Below are 21667 nucleotides of genomic sequence, written 5' to 3'. Positions count from 1 at the left end.
CCATGTTTAATTGTAACAGAGGCCGTTGAAACTTAGGTAAATGAACTAACTGTTGGCTTTCGCTAATTGCCATCGGAAAAAAGGATTAATACTTTCTAGAGGGTTAAAATTCAGAAAATTATCTAAGAGAAATTAGAAGAAATTCTACATTAACTTAGAAACAAAATCTTGAACCGTCAGGCTCATAGTTGTATATGAAAAAACAATATTTTTTGCATAATCCTCATTTATATATCCTTCCACCTGAAATCAATATGTAAACCAAGAAACAAGTTAAATTTGTTTAAAATGAAACATTGTGATCACTAACAGATATGCATACCTCAAACTCAATACTAATAAAACCATACTGAAAGGAATATCGCAAAGTGGCTTCATCAGATCCAAGTCTTACTTTATAGATGCCTCAAGTTGCAAATGCCATCAAATTTCACAAAGTGTTTAACAAACGAAAAAGAGATATAGAGGAGAAAGATATCGTAGAAAAATATTTAGAGAAGCTCACCTTTCTTGTATTTTGGATTCAATGATTTTTTTTGTTCTAAAAGAAGTATTTAACTATTTATATCCATAAACCCCAGTATTAGTCAAACATTATAAAGTTAATCTTGGGTTTTTTGGTAATAGAATTTATAAATTTAGGTCACTAAATTTTGTATACTTCTCAACTACAAACTTGGTTGGCTGGTAATTTATTTTTCAAAATGTTATTTTGGCACGTTATTTACATTTGTTACTAAGTTTTCATGGCGCACATTTGAGTTGTGATTTTAAAACAAGTACTTTTCCAATACTTTCAACAGAATCCTTCATTTGATATTCAACAAACAAGTATAAAACATTATAAATATCATCATGTTCACAAAGGATAGCTAGTCGACATTGTATTAAGATTCTTCAGTGATACTAAAGAGAGTCCAAATATTGATCCACTATTCCATAGAAAGTTTTAATCTTCCTAGGTTCTAGCTATTCAAGGACTGTACGTGGACCAAGTTGTTGGAGAATTGCTTCCTTGAGACGGCCCAAAGAGGATTTAAGACGTGGTTAAAGTATATGTAGTAAGCTCAGTAGCTCACTTGACGATCATTATTAGTGTTATAGGCCACATGGCGATCATTATCTCCAAACACAATAACGAAACAAACCTAAGAGTTTAGATTCGTTCCACAACGTTAAACTAATGACATGTTTAGCAAAAGAAAAATAATAATCAATCGGTTCAACTCACTTCTTCTTTGATCAATAGGTTCCATAGTGAAAAACATCCGAAGAAACAAATCAAATTAATCAATCAAATCCAAGTCTCCTAAATTACTGCTATGGTTTCCACCAAAATTCATTTTTCACTAAAAAGATAAAGCCCTAAACTCAAAGAGAGACAAGAAGGCAACCATTTTTGCCTCCTTGTACCTCCTCACATCACCTAACTTGAGTGAGTTTTTGTTTGCCTACAGATAGATGATCAGAGATTAAGCTTTTAGTTTCCTCAGCTAACTTGTTGCTGATGGCCACCGTACATTGGATACCCTCCGTAAGGTGCAGCGGGATACATTCTCGGGTCATGAGGCTGCGGTGCCATGTATCCATACCCATTGAAATACTGTCCTCCGTAGTATGGTACAACCCATTGGTTTCCATACTTATCTCTAGGCTGCAACACAACACAAAACTTGCTACAATCAGAGGCATTCAAATCTCAGGTCAGAGCCTAATATAGATCACACAAGGAAAGTACTCAAGGAAGGGTGGGCGTAAAAGAAACAAACAGAAACAAACTTATTTCGATACTAATAGTCTTACAAACCAAATTGAATAAACAAAAATTCTTACAAAAACAATAATACATATCAAAACGTTTAATCATGCTATATCTATATAATATTAATTAGCATCCATGAAGTTAGGTTTTCCAAAACAGAAGTAAAAAAAAAATGAATCAAACGTCCTAAGAAGTATTATCAATGAAGCTCATGATTCAATCAGCTCGGTTTATCTAAGACTAGGTTCACATAGGGGTTCTAACACAAAATCAAACTTTCTTTAATTACTATCATAGAGAACAGTTTTGGGTTTTGTTCTATGGCCTGACTGAACTTTGCATTTTGATACACTTGTACCAGGATTATACACTATTATATAGTGTGATTTACCTGCTTATTGGCTGGACTACGTCCCCACGAAAGCCGAACTGTTTGCTTTCCAATTACAGTCCCATTTAGTTTCTCCAAAGCCTCCTCTGCATTTGGTCTGCAACCAAATGTTACGGTGGCAAAAAAACAATAAGAAAATTACTTAATTCATGGTTACTATATAAACATCGGCATTTAATGTTATTACCTGTTAACAAACTGAACAAACCCACATCCTTTACCCACAGGAATCTTGACAGAGACTATTTCCCCATAATCAGAGAAAGGTTGCCTTAGGTCTTCGTCAGTGACACTAGAGTCAAGCCCTCCAACAAATATCTATGTTATGAAACATGGATTAAACGGGAAAGACATAAAAGAGATTAACCATCTCTTGTCACAATCACATGGAAAGGTAGAAAACAAGAAGATACTACAAAAGAATAAAACAATTACTGTTGTGTTCAATGTGTCCCCTTCAGGACGCGCCATGGCACCATTCGGCATGTATCCACCTACCATAGCCAACAAATAGTTTTAAGTACACAACATATTGTTGCAATACAACTCGGTAACACAAGCTTTAACAATGAGCAAATCAATCACAAAGACTCAGACTTAACACAACTATCTATATAGACTAGACACAACGAACGATAGGGTATCGAAAAGACATTACCTTGTTGTTGATAACCAGTAGTCTTCCTCGGGGTAGCAGGACCGATACGCATAGCTCTACTAGAACACTTAACACCATTCATCTCAGTCATGGCTTTGTTCCTTTCATTATCATCACCAAACCTCACAAAGCCGTAGCCTTTCGACCTTCTAGTAGTAGCATCAAAGACAACTTTAGCAGCTTTAACCGACGGGTACTTCTCAGAGAACGTCTCGTGCAGCAAAGTATCAGACACATCCGGAGCCAAATCCCCCACGAAGATAGAGAGATCAGGTCCATTGTTCTCCAACCGCTTCTCACCGGTGCTAAAACTAGCCCAGTTCAAACGGAAAGGCTGCTCAGTAGTTGGCATAGTCGCTCCATTGAACTTCTGCAAAACCTTTTCAGCTACATCATGGGATTCAAACTCCACGAATCCATAGCCTTCTGAGTAACCATTGTGCTTGTTACGGATCACCTTAACCGAAACAATCTGTATTTGTATTACCCACAGAGAAGAGTTACAAAAGAAACAGAGATAAAAACAGAGTCAGCGAGTTACGTAGGTAAAATAAAAATAAAATAAAAAGCAGACTTTATATGATAGATGCTGAAAAGGGTAAAGGTCAAAAAGCATTAAAAGTCAACGAGAGCAGAATCAAGAAACTGTCAATGCACAATCTAAGACGCTAATCAAGAGATACATAAATGTTTGTGTAATAATGTTAGAGAGAGAATGAGATAACGATAGAGAGAGAGAAAGAAGCAAACCTCGCCGGTGGATCCAAAAGAAGAATTAAGATAAGGCTCATCCATCCACTGATACAAATCACCAACCCAAATGGTTTTGTTCTCACCATTAGAAGCGTTCTGATGCTTATTGTTATTACCACCACGAGAGAGATAGGGGTGGTGCTGATTCGGATATTGATGATAAGGTGAGTACGGAGGCGGTGGAGGCGGCGGCGCGTACATCATATGGTGAGGGAGTACAACCGCTGGTGGATATCTCATAGCCATATACTGTGGCGGCGGTGGCGTCGGCGTCACAGATGCTTTTGGTTGGTTCTCCTCTTCTTCAACCGGTGGCTGCGGCTGTGGTGGCTGTGGAGGATGAGGTTGATTGGTGTCGACCAAAGGCTGAGAATCCGAGGATTCAGATTCAATCTTGACGTCTGCCATGAATTTGCGGCGCTATGTGTAAGGTGTGATGTGATGTGATATTTAAGATTAGGGCTAGATTCGGACCAAACAGGGAAGTTTGGAGAGTTGGGTTTCAGAGTTCTATTAATGGCAAAGTTTAGGGTCCAAATTAGAGGGTTTTTTTTTTATTATCCGGTTAAAGTGGGGAACTTGGCAAAAAGAAAAATTTAAAAAAAAAAACACAAATACGGGTCGGGTTTATGGGTTTGTATTGTGTACTAGGTTTTTTACGGTTTCTGTTTCTGACCTAGTTTTGTGAAAACCGTTGGATTGTACGGATAGAGATAGATCTTAACCGTTGGTTGCTTTTGTTTTTGCTATCTCTATCTATGTGTTTGTGTTTTTTTAGATTCGCTCGCATGATGCACTTCTCCTTTTTCTTATTTTTATTATTATTATTTTTTTGGTATATAGTATGCTTTATTATTTTTCTTAGTGCTCTTTTTTAGCTTTACTTTCCAGTTTTTAGATTGCTTTCTATATAACACCAAAATTTATGAACACTGTGAAACAAAACATTTATATAAAGATTGTTGCAAAACTAACATTTGGTATATGTAATATCAAAAGGGGTATTGTTAGTATGTATATGAAGAAATAATCAAAATTAAAGAAATGTATTTGGATTTAGTAGTAATTTAGCTCTTAAATAATACTATAGCAAAGGAGAGAATAGTAGTAATTTAGCGGCAGGATTAGAGAATAAGATTCGGCGGTTCAAACCGCAGATCTCTAGCCATTAAAGGATGTGCAACCACTATACCGGGAAGATATAGTGAATCAATACATTTTAGATTAATAAAGTAATAACCTTTAATTTAAAAACCTGAAGCTTGAACTGAATCAATATCATATAAATTTAGACCAAAATATTAAAATATTTTAAATATATAGAAGATATTAGATATATTTTTCATAAAATTATCACATTTTTATTTAAATTTTAAAGTTTTTTAAAAAGTTATATTATTGTGGATATCTGGAACCGAACCAAAAATAACCGAAACCGAACCGAAATAGTAAATTAACCGAATGGATCCTAAACTCCTATATCCAAAATAACCGGAACCGAATGGATATATTCGGAACCGAACCGAAAACCCGAACGCCCAGGACTAACTATAGGTGTGCCAAGGGGAGGGAGGTTTTAGGCCTTAACACTTGGAGGGTCTTTTGTCTTTGTCGTGATAAAACACTGTCGGAGCACCAAATTTTTTTTTCCGGAATCATTAGTCACTCAATTCTTTTTTTTTCCAACAAACTTCCCGCATGATGAAGATCGGCGATAAAAATGACGCCGTTTACCTATCATTTTTTTTAAGCTTTGTAAGCTATTTTTTTTTAATGTTTAATTTCAAAACCAGCTTTTAAAATTAAACAAATAGAAAAATTTTATTTTTTTTCTTCTCGTTATATTTAAAAGCCCTCCACAAGTGTATATATGTATTTTACATATTTTATTTTTATAAATGAATTATTCTTATTTTTTTCTCTTTTTTTTTAAGATTCATTTCAATAATAATTATTTTTATTTTCATTATCATCATTTCAATATATTTTAATAATAAAAGTAACAACTACAACTTTAAAAGTGTTTGTTACCAATGAATTTTAACAATTAAATTTTCTACATTCAAAGTATCTATAGACAAATTATGTACATCTAAAATTTTAAAGTCAAAATCTTTACCGACATAATTAACAACCGCTATTGAGGCCTCTATCAAATGACAAAAAAAAGTAGTAAAAGAATAAAAAAGTAAATAAAAAACAATTACTTTGTGCAAAATATGTAGCTTAATAAGCATATTAATTAATCCAAAAAAATCAAAAATTATGAAATTAATTATTATGTGCGATGTTGGTAACCAAAAATATCTCCAAATGTCATGAATTTGAATTATCGACTATAGAAAATAGACTACTATAATTTTTTGTTCTCTCTAGGTCTAAAGTATTTTGGTTACAAAAAAATTAAAAATTAAACGTATTAATCATTCTTAAGTATCACTTTATCAGTTTGTATTTCGCTTTGTTTTTCTATTTTACGATTTTGTGATAGTTTCTACTCTATTTTTATGTATATCATGAGTATTCAATGATAGTTCACTATCCATGAATAGAAATGAGATCAACTGATTTTAAACGAAAAACTGGATAATCTTGTTTTGACATTTGAGATTTTAGTGAAAATTTCTGCAAGTATCCGGAACAATTTTTAAATCATCAACTATACATTTATAGTGATTTAAACTCCCTCTTTCAAACGCTTCTGTCGCGTTTTATCACAAGATACTAACTATACACTCTTGGTTACTCTTTAGGCCCCTCTTTTTTTTTCTTATTCTTTTATGTTTTATCTTTTCATTTCTAGCCTTACAACTTTACTAAGCGTAATCCATTTATATATGTATTTATTGAAAACGATTTTATTATTCATTATAGAATCTTACAATATGTGACAGGGGAACAAACCCACGACTAATACATAGTGATCATACTATATCATAGTACTGTCAAAAAGATTGAAATGCCAAACTGATTTCCAAACATCCCAAAGACATACATACATGATACATATATTTATTATTTGGAAGAAAAGTCCATAACGATAGTTCATTAAAAAGTATATATTATGATATAGACTTTGATGTATGGTATGATCAAATCAGTGTCGCCCGTGAGAGTGTCCTACGCCAGGGCTGTTACCGGGACTTGTAGGCCTAAAGTCAGTGGGGTGGAAGATGACCGCCTTTCCAAGGACACTACGTCGTGTATATGTGACCACAATGGTGGGATTCCTAGCCTCAGGTTTCTTCTTATAGATTCGCTCAATCTCTAACGAAGTAGTTTGCAAATGTCTCTCTTCTGTATTCTGAATTCCATGCACAACAATCAAAGCAAGGAAAAATGTAAATGTAGAAACTGACTTATTCGACATTCCCATGTGTCCGGGACAAAATTGAGATAGTAAGAGAATATGCAAAAAAAATTAATAACGAAAAAATAAAATATATATGTTAGATAGGAGAACAGAAGATAGAAACAAGAAGCATGAAATATTCGGTATTTATAAAGAAGCAGATTGCATTCATTAGCATTGTCTTAAATGAAACTTTAAATGTGGGGAAATTTTACTTCAAAAAGAGAAATGATGATGTTTTATGATGTCTGAGTATATAATGTAATCCAGGTGATTCATACTTCCATATGTTTCCAACTTTGCATGTCTGTTTTGTCTTGTATACATGGGCACATGGCCCATGCATTTACACGCTCAGTTTGTGTCGTATTTATTTAGCTCATATTTTTCACGATCAGTGTACGCAAAGATCCTTCGGATCATCGTCATAAGAAAGTTGTTGGGTTAAGAGGCGTATTGGTGCCAAGAGAGAGTGGCACTAGAAGGGGAAAAAAAGGAGAGAAGATTCTACCAAAAATTGAGTAGGCATGACATGGGCATTCGGTTCAGGTTTTCAGGTTTCAGATTTTCCATTTTGAATAATATACCCCAATAAATAGAGCCAGAATTTATTTATTGAGTTTGCTAGTTTTATATAAAAATTACATGAAACTAAAGTTAATTATAAGTATAGTTAAATTAGTTTTATAGATATTGTATAATTTAAACCCGGTTCAATTCAGATTGAGCTCGGATAATCTTATGCAGAAATTTCTATATACACCATTTGGTTAAATATATAAAATTTTGTTTGGTTAGGTTTTTATGGTAACTCATATATTATTTTAGGAAAATTGGTATTTTCATACCCCAGCTTAGGGGTATGTTGAATTCCTATCCCAGCTTCATCAATGAGTAAATTTATACATTAACTTAAATAAAATTCAAATTAACTACATCAACTTGTAAAACGGTGTTGAATCATACACAGGCCGTAACAGTGTTAAGAGACCGTTAGCGGCTGCTTACGTGGAAGCCACGTAATAAACGACGTCGTTTTGAGATACGAAAGAAAAAGCTTATGTTACTCAAAATGACATCGTTTAACCTTTCTTCTTAAACCATCCACTACTTCTTCTTTCCCGACTCGAGATATGTTTCTCAATACCGACTTTTGTTTCTTCTCTTCTTTTCATCAATAAATCAAAATCAATTGGTCAATTGATTCAATTAGCAACGATTGTCGATCGTGGATGGTGTATAAAGATCTATAATTGTCAATTGATCCCGACTCATGTAAGTTTATGGATGTATTTCGGTGAATTTCAAGTTTTTGTTGTAATCAAAACATGGTTTTTATCTATTCAAAACTTATTAATCAAAACCATCATTACTCAATTTTTATGTTAATCTTAACAGAGTTAACAATACAAACACTTATCAAATCCATAGGAAAATTCTTAAACCATCCAACACATTACACAAACATTACATAATAGACAAAATCCATAACCAAACCACCACACACAATCATGTTTTTGAAGCATCTTAGCTCTTGAATCTCTTTCTCACAAGCACTCACCACACCTTAAGATCTACAATTTCTTTTTCACATCTTTCTGCGATTTCTTTGATAGCTTCTAACTCATCTAATCCCTTTACTAAGCTTCCCACTTCTCTTTCTATCTTGTCAACTACACTTTCAACCTCTTACATCTCCTCAACCATGCTTATGTCGGTCCACTTAAACAAATGAGACGGATTCTGATACAAATATACACAAATGAGAAGGTTATGAGAACAATTTTCATCATTATAAACTAACTACCTTAGGATTACCTCGTCGGATCCATTAGGACAACAATGAAAGAGTCTTCCGGGATTTTCATTGTGTTAGAAGTCTTCATTACAGAGAATCTACAACATCTTCATTTTCGTGGGATCCCTCTTCTAATCACAATGAATCTGTCGCTCACTCCTTCACCAATTAACGGATTCACCAATTCAAATGTAAAGAAAGTGTCAATCAAAATCCACAAAATACAGTTAACTAAGCACATTATCATCTCAATTAGTTCTCAATTACTCACCTGACGAAGCTGACGATGAAGATATCTTGCTCGATTGAACACAACAACCCTAACTGTTTAAAAAAGACCAGAATCAATTGACAAAGAATCACGAGTCAGGAAAGAAGAAAAGGGGAAGAAGAAAGGTTAAACTACGTCGTTTTGAGTAACATAAGCTTTTTCTTTCGTCTCTCAAAACGACGTCGTTTATTACGTGACTTCCACGTAAGCAGCCGTTAACGGTCTCTTAACCCCGTTACGGTCTGTGTATAATTCAACACCATTTTACAAGTTGATGTAGTTAATTTGAATTTTAATTTGAATTTTATTTAAGTTATTGCATGAATTTACTCATTGATAAAGCTGAAGTATAAAAATACCAATTTTCCATTATTTTACGAAACTGGCTTCATTATTCTATCATTTTTTCACATAGTATTTATCTACATTCAAAATCATACTTCGTTTTCATGATTAATCTATCATTTTCATTAAGATATTTAGGGGAAAGCACCGATTAAAGAGAATGATGGAATAGGGGTTGTTGATATTAAACAAGAAAGAAACATGAGAGTAGAAATGAATATCAGACTATCAAATCAAGCGGAACAGGAGTTTTCATGCGTGAGATTGGTCACCTTCCACTATGGCTTGTCCCCGAAAGTACTATACATGCTAGGTTCTCTAGCCTATGGCCTATGCTTTGCTTTTTATAATTACATATGATCTTGTTATCTATCGTATTCAACTATGTAATTATATAAACCGACTTTGCTAAATGAAATTATACAAACCGACTAAATGAAATTACATAGTTGAAGTATACATATCCATATAATGTTCCTATATATTCAAAAGAAAAACTACATTTCAATGGTTTGGTTTAATAGAGAAAATTTGGACCGGTTGAATTTCATATGTTTATTATTTTCTTTACGGTTTAACAAGTTCAATTAAATAAATATTTGGCTAGGCAATATATGTAAATGGTGGGTGTAGCTGTATCATCTAATTTTGGGTTCATATCACTCATATGACATCATCATTTCTACAATAAGGTCACTCAATTGACATTATCATTTCTACGATGAGATCACTTCGTTGACGTCATCATATGTATGATGACATCACTCAAACATTTCGTTCACTTCTCACATCCAAACATCTTTCAGTTCTCTCACATTCGAAATATGGCTACCAAGGAACCAAATACGGATTTTGGAAGTGACAAGAAGGGAACAGAGGAAAAGGTCGGTTCAAAGGAAAAAAAAAGTTCTCTCTCACACATACACATTATTCTGATCATGTTTTCATATTTCTGTAGGATACATCGGTGGAATCGTCGTCGTCACAGAGGGAGGCCTTACACTATTGGGAGGGACGCTTGGCAGAAAGATCGGAGATGCAGAAGGAGAAGTTCAAACACGAGCCTAAATCATGCATGGGGAGAGGCGCCAATAAGAAGGAGTAACGGAGATGACAAGTGAGCCGTAGCTATAATAAAGTGCCTCGCACAAAATGATGAAATTTCGAATTATCTTTGTTTTGTCTGTTCTATGGGTCTTTACTTCCTTCATCATGTCGTCGCAATTTTAAGTAATCAATAAAATAATTAGTGTGTTATAAGGTGAGTTTTATTGTTTTTGTTTTAAAGGAGCAACACTCATCGATATCTTATTATATAAACCTTAGTTTTCAAAATTAGTAATTCATATAATCGCGATATGTGTCAAGTATATCGATAATATTTTAATATGTGAAAAGAAAATTTATTTAATAATTATAGGAAAATTAAAAAATCCTAATAAATAAAAGAATTACAATTAATATTTTTGAAAGTACATAAAACCAAAAGTAATCTATTATATCACTAATTCTAATAGGAAATCTATCTATAAAATTATTAATTTCAATAGGAAAATATGTGCAATTAATAAGGAAAATATTTGCAATTTAATTGCAATTCTTATTTATTTTAATCATATAGTAAAAAGAAATTTATACCGAAAAGTGATTAAAATATGAAAAGCTTTAATGTGTTAAAATTAGTGATTAACATAATGTAAGTATTTCCACATTTTCACTTGACACTCAACTGTTATGTACTCACCTTTACATAAACAAATAATTTTTTTCATAATAATGTCTTTGAATTTTTGATTAATTTATGATAATGTTGGACAAGTAGTAAAACTATTACTTATGAGATTATGAAACATATATATTTAAGTTATTGTTACTTTTTCATGTACTAGATAAAATTAGTTTTCAGTTTTTTTTGAGAATTATGTTTTATTAATTTTTAGTTTTTATAAAATATTAAGTAAGGTATAATTTTATACAATGCACATTTTTTTATATGAAAATTATAAATATTACTCATTGGGATTGAGTGCACAGAATTAAAATCTAATTTTATTATCATGTAATAATATACAAAGAAATTGTATATTGCAAGATGAGTATGTGAACTTTAAGTCTGGTTTTTAAAAAAAAATCAAATGAAATAAAATTAATATTTTGAATAAATATGAGTATTTATTAAAATCATCTTGAATAAAATCAAGATGAGTATTTATTAAACACTAGTTTAGTTTAGAACAAAATAATTTCCTGTAACCACTACGAAAGCAACACTGATATATTGAAGGGGATTATTCATCTTCTCTATGGGATATTTCTGATTAAAATCCAGACATCTTGAGATCTGTAAAGTATCAATACCATGTGAATAATTTTAGAGGTCGAGTTAATATATAATACATTAGCAAGAGTTGTAGCATACGGGATAAAGAGACTGTGCACAATATAATACTTAATTATTAAAAACTCTTTGAAAGTTCATGGGATTTTGATATTTTACTTCAAACTTTTTTATGAGAAACCCCCTAACGCTTGGTTGGTAGATTCCACATCAGAACAGAATTTAGATTTTAATGGTGATATACATTGTGGTTGGACTTTGGAGTGGCATAGTTATAATAACTTTGACATCGGATCAGCGGCAACAAAGGTGAGACTTATCCATGGCGGTGGTGAGGCAGTGGCGAGTTCATCAGCTGCAGATCAGAGCTGGTGGTGTTGTGACCAGACTTAGGAAAAGGAGAACATTGAGTAGAAGGAAGAAGATAAAGGAGAAAGAGCAGTTTCGAGTAGCGGTTTTGAGAGTGGGTTTCTAATTGCACCTGACCAAATGAGATAATACCAATGGTGGATATAGGTAGAGTGTAACAAGAGGTCGCGGTGTTCCAATCCGAGTTGAGCTCCATTATGTTACTAATCACACCCATTGAAGTCCTCTCCTTGGTCTCATCTGTATTAATGTATATAGAATTGGTTTAGTTCCCGTTATCTATATTTTGTATAGTGTTTGGTTGGCTCTTAGTATCTATATTATATTAAAACGTAAGTGAAAAGGGCTCACGTTCTCTCTCAGACACCGATGACCGTTTTGCCATTAATGAAATATACCTCTGATGTTGAAATATTTTACCCTTTGATGTAAATTTTTCTATATTTCGCATTAAAAATAATTCAAAAAATCAGCTAAATTAATCTAAAAGCTCTAAAAGCTATTTACAAAATGGGTATTTGCTAGATATATCCCTGTCATTTTCGAAAAAACACCCTTTAAAAGTTTATTTTGTAACTAGGGTTCAGTTTTATTAATCAATTTTGTGATAATTAATGGGCTTAAATTATTTTATAGGCTTATGCACGAAAAAAAATTCGACGACAATACACCTCCTTGCTGGAAACCCTAAAAAAGATGGGTCATTTACAACTATAAATACAATGTTATCATTTGCTTTTAGCTTAACTCAAAAAACGAAAAAAAAAACTTTCTTCTCTTAAATTATGTTCTCAAATTTATATTTGTATTCCATCTTATTGTTTTTTTATGATTCATCTTACTATTCTTTTTATTTTCCTGTTCGTATAATGGTTTCTTGGAGAGCAACATCCACAAATCATGAAGCTTTGATTGTTGTTGGTCCAACTTAAAAAAAAGTACATTATTAATGTCTATCTCATTATGTACAATGTATCATTTACCAATTATAAAAGGGAAAAATGCCATAAAAATCTCGAACTTTCAAATTTGGGATAAAATAATCCCCAACTTTGGAGATGTCGTTCTAATCTCAAAGTTTGAGTTGATATTTCCAAAAAATAGCAAACTTTTTTTGACCTCACCATTTTAGGCACGGGGTTAAGTCATCATTAACAACTATATAACGGGTTAACAATCCGTTAACGACTTCCATTTATCCAAAACGTCGACGTCTTATAAACAACTTTTTATAACTTAAAATCCCCAAATTGATTTGTAAACCACAAAACAACGGTGTGAGAGAAGAAACAAATCAAATAGGTCCCCCAGAGAGAGAATAAACAAATCAGCTGAAAGCAAACGTCACTTGGGTTCTTGACAGAGAGGAACCGTGAGAGAAAGAGAAAGAGAGAGACGAAGAAGCAGAAGAAGCAGAGAAGATCTCTCTTAGCTTAAATTAATAATCCCAAAACAAAGCCAAAAGAGATAATCTTTTCTTCTCTTTCTCTCTAATCTTTTCTTTTTGCAAAAGAAATTTATGGCGTCGATTTCGATTGATTCGAGATTTGTTTAATAAAGGTGATTCCTTTTCAATTTTTTTTTTTATTTTGGGTTGGACTTGCTGTATTGCTTGCTTAATAATAGTGTGTGTGTGTGACAAAGCCGTAAGCTTTTTGAGTGCGTACCATGGATGCCTTTGACGTCGATGCGTCAATGTGAGTGCGTATAAATGTGATGACGTTGTTTTGTTGTTTACAATTCACTTTGGGGATTTTAAGTTATAAAATGTTGTTTATAAGACATCAACGTAACGTTTTGTGTAAATGGAAGCCATTAACGGATTGTTAATCCCGTTATATAGTTTTTAATGGTGATTTAACCCCATGTCTAAAACGGCGAGGTCAAAGAAAGTTTGCTATTTTTTTGAAATATCAACTCAAAGTTTGTGATTAAAATAATATCTCTAAAGTTGGGGATTATTTTATCCCAAATTTGAAAGTTGGGTATTTTTATGGCATTTTTCCAAGTTATAAAACTACATTACCTAGTGTTTTATTTTTATAGTCTTGACCGATAAGCCTGTCCCTTTAGCCATTAAATTTTACAAAGAAGGAATAGGAAGTCTGAACTTTTGTAAAGAACAAGGCAGTGGTGGAAAAAAATCAATTTGGCCAACAATTTTGTGGCTCCCCACGTATCAATTCACTATATTCCCGGCTTTGATGGACGGTAGAACTATGTGGGCGCTTTTAATGTTCTATCTACCATGAAAAAGAAAACAAAAACTTGATAAATCAAAGTCGGTTTGTATAGTTACATAGTTGAATAAATGAAATTACATAGTCGGTTTGTATAATTTCATTTAGTTCGTCATGTAAATGTAAGTAGATACATGGTAAACCTCTAAAGGTGCATTTGAAAGCTGTAGAAACCAATAAGATGCAGTAATAGTGTAGTTAGAAAAATATAAGCCTTGTCTATCGTAACTAAGATAATCATGTCATAAGACACGACCTCAAGACCGAGAGATCTTTGATAATGAAAACGAAGAGAAAAAGACACGAGAACCCGAAAATCATATGGGAAGTTGGGCAAATTTTTTTGTTAAAAAGAAAAAAAAAGTCTAATCTATGGTGGTTGAACCTTAAACTATTGTTTCTATAAGTTAATACTTAGTAGTAAGTTTCTATCTGAACTATTGTTTGTTTGAAAAAAATATGGGCCGATTAATACATATTATTATGGTGGCTGCAAGCACCATGTTGACTGGCTTGTAACCATGGCCATTCTAATATTGGATTCGATTGGTGAACAAAAAAAATCTATACAACTTGTCCAACTTTTAATTTTTACCAATTACAAAATCATTACCACAAAAATTATCAAAAACTTTACTCTCAGTTTTCCTGTAAAGCTTTTTTTCTTACAGATTTGCACTATTTCGTAACAACTTACCTACGCTTTTTTTGTATAATTTTATGTACATTACCAATCAGACCTATTAATACACTTGATCTTCACCAAATAAATCAAGAAGATAAAACAGAAACACAGGACAATGTCCTCGAATGACATGAGCAATTAAATATTATATGGAGTTGTTCAGAATCAGGTAGTCCTAAAGTAATGGGGAAAAAAATCAAGAAGTTTTTGGAACCATGTTAAATAGTAGAAGCTAAGTAGAACTTTTAATGAAGTAAGTATTATTTCCTAACACTCTAGGTTAATATAAATTCTAATTTTGTCTTGTCCTTGCCACGAAAATGAAGCAAAGGGTGTGTGTAAATCCAAGAACTTACGAACAACATACAAACTACAAAGAGAAACCTCTCTTTAAACCACAGATAAATGTTCAAAATACACAAATTTGGGGAAAAAAAAAACAATAACAACAGCATTAACAAACATGTAAAAACATTTATTATTATTATTATTTTTTGGTCACCAATATAAAAACATTTATAACCCCATAAATTTGGGCAAAATAAATCCAAAACTAACAATATCAAACTACGACTTGGTTAATAAAGAGAGCCAAGCGTCGTGTCATCTCCACAGCTTCATCACAATCAGGCTCAAAAATATGAAAAACATGATCTTTCCCTTTCGTCTCCATCATCTCAACCTTACCTATCCACTCACCCTTCACCAATCTTTCATAATACAACTTCCCTCTCTCTTTCAATATATCTTTCTCTGCCACAGTAATCATCACTCTCTCACACCCTAACCCTTCAAGATCCGGTGACCCATCCGTAAACGGATTTATCCACGGGTCATCGGATCCTAACTCGGATGGACACACAAACTCCCACCATCCATCCACCATTTGTTTCCTCGCTTTGTCTTTGATCTCTGATCTAATAGGTTGTGTTCCCCAAAAATACGGATGGATCATTCCAATGCCTTTGATTTTAACGGTCTGATCGGATTGTTTGGCTCGGAATGCAAGGTGGTGCGAGATATTAGCTCCCGCGCTGTCTCCGACTAGGAATAAACGGTCCAAGTCAGCGTAGTCGTTGATCCACGGCTCGTTTACCGTTTGGATTGTCTTTAACGCGGTCCATGAGTCCTCGTACGCTATAGGAAGTGGATGTTCTGGTGCTAGTCTGTCCAAATTAATCAAAAAAGATAACTAAAACACTTGATGAAGTCATTGAGAGTTACAAAATTTGTATTTTGAAATTGTCTTCACCGTTAGAGATTCTACAGAGAAGTATGATCTTTAAAGGTTTTGAAATTGAACCAAAATTCACTAGAAAAGTTTGAGCAAATTGACTAAAATGACCACATTTAACCGAAATTATCAAAATTAACCGAACAACCCAAAATTACTACATAAATAACTGAATCATCCTAAATTCTAATCCAAACCGAATGTTTATATTATGATATAACTCAGTATTCGTTAACCAAAGTCCAAACCGAACCAATTTTTGACTATTATGAACAAACCGAAGCGTACTTATTTCGGTTTACGGATCATTTTTATTTGGAAATTATCCACATTGCAACAGAATAGACCGATAGTTTGACAAACCGAACCAAATCACTGAAACTCCCGGTTTTTATTTCAACATCAATCCCGACCGAACCGTAAAATATTAAATAAGTCAACTTAAACCGGATTCGTTACCTGTAACTGACAGAGACGGCGATGACGTTAGCCTGAGCGACGAGGTTGTTCACAGTGGTATGGTAACAAGGAAACGAAGCGGAGGCGATGAGAAACGCACCGCCATGGAAATAAAACACGAGAGGAAGCTTCTGACCGGGTTGAACCGATTCAGGTCGATAGATTCTAGCGGATAAACCGGTTTTGGGATCGATGATGATATCTTTAGACAATACACGGATTTCTTGATCTAAACCAGGAGGACAAACTTCGGTTCCAGCTAGTCTCTCTATCTTTCCATCGCTATGGACAACTAACCATGGAAGTAGCTCCAACGGGACTTGATTCTTCTTAGACTCCATGGAAGTGAAAAAAGAGAGTTAAGCTTTTGATGTATATGTTTTTTTTTTTTTTTTTTTTTTTTTTTTTTTTTTTTGAAAATGTTGATGTATATGTTTGGTAGACAAATAAAAATGGGGAGAGATAGATAGGGAGAGGGAGTCAATATATGACTTTTTGATTAAAAATTAATTTTCGAAATAATGATAGGCTGTAATTTAAAAGAAATCATTGAATTTTAATTTGATTAGGTGACTTAAAAGTGATCAACGTGTTTGTTCATTTTGACTAAAAATTGAATGATGCCACCAACGAACTAAAAAGTCATATAATATTCAGTCTAACTGGTGACGTACCAGAGATCAGGAATTAGCGATAAGAAAATAATAGTACAATTCATTGATTGAAGTTGGAACCTCTAGGGCATTTCACCACTGCACATAACGTAACTTCTGAAATCTTGTCAAAAAAAAAAAAAAAAAAAAAAAAATCTTCTGAATAAATATACTTTTAACATATCTAGATATTTTTTTTTGTGTGATACGTAAAACATCGGTTTCAGAGGCAGATTGGTAACGATTTTTATTTTTTTGATTATAGAGATTTTGATTTTAATATTTTAACCGATGAGAATTTGACTACAAAAATTTTAATTATTAAAATATAATTGGTACTAACAACCTTAAAGCCGTAACTATAAGTTTATAACTATTTTTAAGTGATTTTCCAAAAATAGAATGTAATGATGTTTAAAAAAATATATTGATTAATTGTAAACAACTAGTCAATCTAAAATTTTGCTAACAAACCAAATATACATTTGAACAATAAATTAAAAATAGTATAATACAATTAGTCAATATGATATTTTGCTAACAATAACATTTTCTGTTTTTTTTTTGTAGTGATTGATTCTTGATCGATTATTATGAAAAATAATAATAGTGTTTTTAGTTGTTCTGATTTGTTTTGTTTTTTATCTAGTAGTTGTATAATTTTGTGCAGTCAAAAATCCATTAAACACTAACCAATCCATTTTTTGAAAAGTTGCTCTCTACATATTAAAGTAGTTTTTGGAATAATTCTAGTTCTATAAACTCTCTTACACCATCATTAATGATTATGATGAAAATAAATTAATTATTAGTGAAATAAATCTTATAAGAAAGGAAGAACAATGAGCATAATTAATTCATAAAAGTAAAATATGTAAAAATTATATATAAACTTGTAGAAAATTTAAAATATAAAGACAACATGTAGATTTATTTGCGTGTTTTTTAGACTTTAAAAGAAAAAACAAAGAGAAAAAAATGGCATGGCTATCAAAGCTTTAAAGAAAATAAAAGTAGAAATACATCTTTTTTTTTTTTTTTTTTTTTTTTCAACCAAACAATTAAATAAATTAAAAGGTGATTCCAGAATTGGTTGCCCAATTTGGAGGGAAAGAGTTTACAAAACAAAGTTCAGAAACTAGAGATCTAGAAGAGCGCGCCAGACAATCAGCTCTCACGTTAGACGTCCTCGGTATTTTCGTCAGAGTGAAGGTGGATAAGGATGATCTTAGCGCTTGGAAGTCTTCCAACAAATACGAGAAGGCTGGCCAATCGTCGGGAGCCTGCACCATCGCCACCAGCTTGGAACTATCAGACTCAAAGTTGGAGCAATCTATCCCCGCCGACCGAAGAGACTCCATAGCCCAAATCAAAGCTTCAAACTCCGTATGAAGGGGAGAGGGACTACGACGCAAACTGCGGGCTCCCATAAGTACCGTCCTATCATCGTTACCAAACCACCAACCCAAGCCTTCCAAAGAATCCGTACCTTTCCAGGAACCATCAACCTGGCAACGAATCGAAGAATCCCTACCCTCCAGGGAAGGCTGGGAAACCACATAAGTCTCCGGGCCAGACTTGGCCTCCTCCCAATAAAGTTTATCGTTTAACGCCTGATTTAAAATATCAATGGGCTCTGCTTCTATTCCTTGAAACACCCTATTATTCCTATCTTTCCAAATTGTCCACAATATCCAAGGCAACCTATAGCCAATGCTAGGTCCCCCAGAATTTGAAAAAGTCTTGGAATAAAGAAAATCTAGGTTCGAATACACGGATCCAAAAGGAAAACCAGTCGAAGACAACTGGATCGGAGATAGCTCCCACACCAAAAGCGAGCAAACACACTCAAAAAGAGCGTGGTTGATAGTCTCCACCGCTAAACCGCACCGCGGACACGTATCGACGCAACGGACACCCCGGTGAGCAAGCCGTTCTTTCACGGGAAGGGACCCAGACGCCACCTGCCAGAAAAAATGTTGGACCTTTGAGGGAACATCAAGCTTCCAAGCTTGTGCCCGTAAAACTGTGCATGTCGGCCCGTAAACGAGAGACTTATGAAATTCCCGTGCTAACCTATAACCAGATTTCACTGAATACTTGCCGGATTTAGTATAATGCCAAATCAATTTATCCGGAGTCAATGACTTACTGACCGCCAAACTCCGTACAAACTGAATGTCCGCAGGATCCAAAAACTCTTCCAGAATAGGCAAATGCCAATCCAAAGTAAGGGGATTAATTAGGTGATTGACCATCAGATTAGGATGGAGAACTCTACCCCTGCCATTCGCCGGTCTTGGCTGATGATCCGGGATCCACGGGTCTCTCCAAACGGAAATATTATGTCCCGTCCCGACGAGCCACCTCGCCCCTCTTTCTACTAAACCCTTTGTCGAAAAAATACTCCTCCATGCAAAGGATGGGGAATAGGGTTTAGTCGCCAGTAAAGGATGTTTTCTCCTGAAATATCGACCGCGCATCACCCGCGCCATTAGAGAATTTGGGTAGTGAATCAACCTCCAAAACTGCTTAGCCAGCATTGCATCATTAAATTCTTCCAGAGCACGGAATCCCAAACCCCCATCGCATTTATCCTCACAGAGCTTATCCCAAGCTACCTAATGTAGACCTCTGGCCTTATCATTAGACTTCCACCAAAATTTTGAAATAGCACTCGTAAGTTTGGACGTTAACTCCTGAGTTAATTTATAACATGACATGACATGAGTCGGAAGAGCTAACGCAACTGATTTGATCATAATCTCTTTACCCCCTTTTGATAAAATCTTTGCCGACCAGCCATTAACTCGCTCATCTAAACGATCATTAACATAACTAAAAACTTCAGTCTTCGAGCCCTGGAGATTTTCAGGAATGCCCAAATAGGAACCCATTCCACCCTCTCTAGAAATACCAATAACATTTTTAATCCGAGATCTTACATCAGGCGGGACTTTCTTGCCGAACATAATGGACGATTTCTCCAAATTGACCTCCTGGCCCGAGGCTTTCCCATAATTACCTATAATATCCATGACCACTCTACATTCAGATTCCTCTGCCTTACAAAAGAACAGACTATCATCCGCAAACAAAAGATGTGAAATCGAGGGACAAGCCAGAGCAATAGAAATTCCCGTAAGTTTCTTTTCTCGTTCTGCCTTTTTAATATTTGCTATTAAAACCTCTGTACAAAGAATAAACAGATAGGGAGAAAGAGGATCACCCTGACGTAAACCCCGCTTTGGTAAAATAGATCCCCGAGGTTGACCATTAAGAAGAACTTGATACGAAACCGAAGAAACACACCACATAATCCAAGTAATCCACCGCCTATCAAAACCTAATTTAACCATCACCGCTTCCAAAAAATCCCATTCAACCCGGTCATACGCTTTACTCATATCCGTTTTGAATGCCAGAAACTCCGACTTACAGCGTGGGTTAGTATTTAACCCGTGAAACATTTCCTGGGCAACTAGGATATTATCAGTAATCAACCTGCCCGACACAAATGCCGATTGTGTTTCAGAAACCAGAGACGGTAAAAAACGCTTAAGCCGAAGACATAAAACTTTTGAAATAATCTTATAACTCACGTTACACAGACTTATAGGCCGAAACTCTGTCATACGTTGTGGGTGATCCACCTTAGGGATGAGACAAATATTAGTCTCATTAAAGCGAGGATCAAAGCCACCCGTCCTAAAGAAATTTTTAACCAGAGCCACCAGATCTCCTTTTAATGAAGGCCAGAACCGTTGAAAGAATAAAGCTGTCATACCGTCAGGGCCTGGAGATTTCTCTGGATGCATAGCAAATAAAGCTTTCCGAACCTCCGCCTCCGTAATTTCCCTTATGAGACTTCGATTCATATGATCTGTAATAATAGGTGAAATCTCCTGTAGTATTTCTGATATACCAGTTACATCAGACCGTTTAAACAAATCCTCAAAATATTTGGAAGCTATATTCTCCATTCCCAAAGGTGACTCATCCCAAACGTTATCCGGGCCAAATAACCCAACAATCCTATTCCGGACCCTCCTTTGCTTAGTCGAAGCATGAAAATATTTTGTATTTTTATCTCCCACCCGTAACCAGAATTTCCGGCTCTTCTGTTGCCAATACAACTCCTCATCCCGATAAGCCTCTTTTAATTTTCTCTCAATGTCTCGAATCTCATCCTGAGAAATCAAGTCATCCATCTTGGCCTCCTGTAAGGCAGCCTTCAGTGAAGAGATAAGGGACGGGCCAGAAGTCACGTTATTTTTCCGCCACCACGAAATCGAATTTCGACAGTTCCTAATTTTATCCACAAAAGCCGGTACCCGAAAATTGTTTGTGCGCGCCCAT

General features: G+C 34.3%; 2 protein-coding genes, 1 long non-coding RNA gene and 1 pseudogene across 3 annotated transcripts; 1 reads left to right on the top strand and 3 right to left on the bottom strand.

Annotated features, from left to right (window-relative positions):
• Positions 1 to 1207: 1207 nt before the first annotated feature.
• Positions 1208 to 4528, bottom strand: LOC104777677 (polyadenylate-binding protein RBP47C'). Its single transcript, XM_010501971.3, has 6 exons — positions 3562 to 4528; positions 2812 to 3283; positions 2589 to 2647; positions 2341 to 2471; positions 2154 to 2250; positions 1208 to 1654 (listed from the first exon to the last, which is right to left on the bottom strand). The coding sequence occupies exons 1-6, from the start codon at positions 3970 to 3972 to the stop codon at positions 1490 to 1492; spliced, it is 1335 nt and encodes a 444-aa protein (XP_010500273.2). The 5' UTR covers positions 3973 to 4528; the 3' UTR covers positions 1208 to 1489.
• Positions 4529 to 6406: 1878 nt separating this feature from the next.
• On the bottom strand, positions 6407 to 7016 carry LOC109131348 (precursor of CEP1 pseudogene; annotated as a pseudogene).
• A 301-nt stretch (positions 7017 to 7317) lies between these two features.
• Positions 7318 to 10595, top strand: LOC147947668 (uncharacterized). Its single transcript, XR_015587461.1, has 3 exons — positions 7318 to 7473; positions 10137 to 10214; positions 10289 to 10595. It is a non-coding gene; the product is annotated as an uncharacterized LOC147947668 (long non-coding RNA).
• Positions 10596 to 15416: 4821 nt separating this feature from the next.
• Positions 15417 to 17178, bottom strand: LOC104777676 (putative carboxylesterase 2). The gene is made up of 2 exons (XM_087506763.1): positions 16656 to 17178; positions 15417 to 16128 (listed from the first exon to the last, which is right to left on the bottom strand). The coding sequence occupies exons 1-2, from the start codon at positions 16994 to 16996 to the stop codon at positions 15525 to 15527; spliced, it is 945 nt and encodes a 314-aa protein (XP_087362889.1). The 5' UTR covers positions 16997 to 17178; the 3' UTR covers positions 15417 to 15524.
• Between the last annotated feature and the right edge of the window lie 4489 nt (positions 17179 to 21667).

Source organism: Camelina sativa, chromosome 3, assembly GCF_030686135.1.
Source record: "Camelina sativa cultivar CO46 ecotype springtype chromosome 3, ASM3068613v1".
Lineage (NCBI taxonomy): Eukaryota > Viridiplantae > Streptophyta > Magnoliopsida > Brassicales > Brassicaceae > Camelina > Camelina sativa.
The sequence above is the reverse complement of the archived record's forward strand: the minus strand, read 5'-3'. Positions and strand labels throughout refer to the sequence as shown.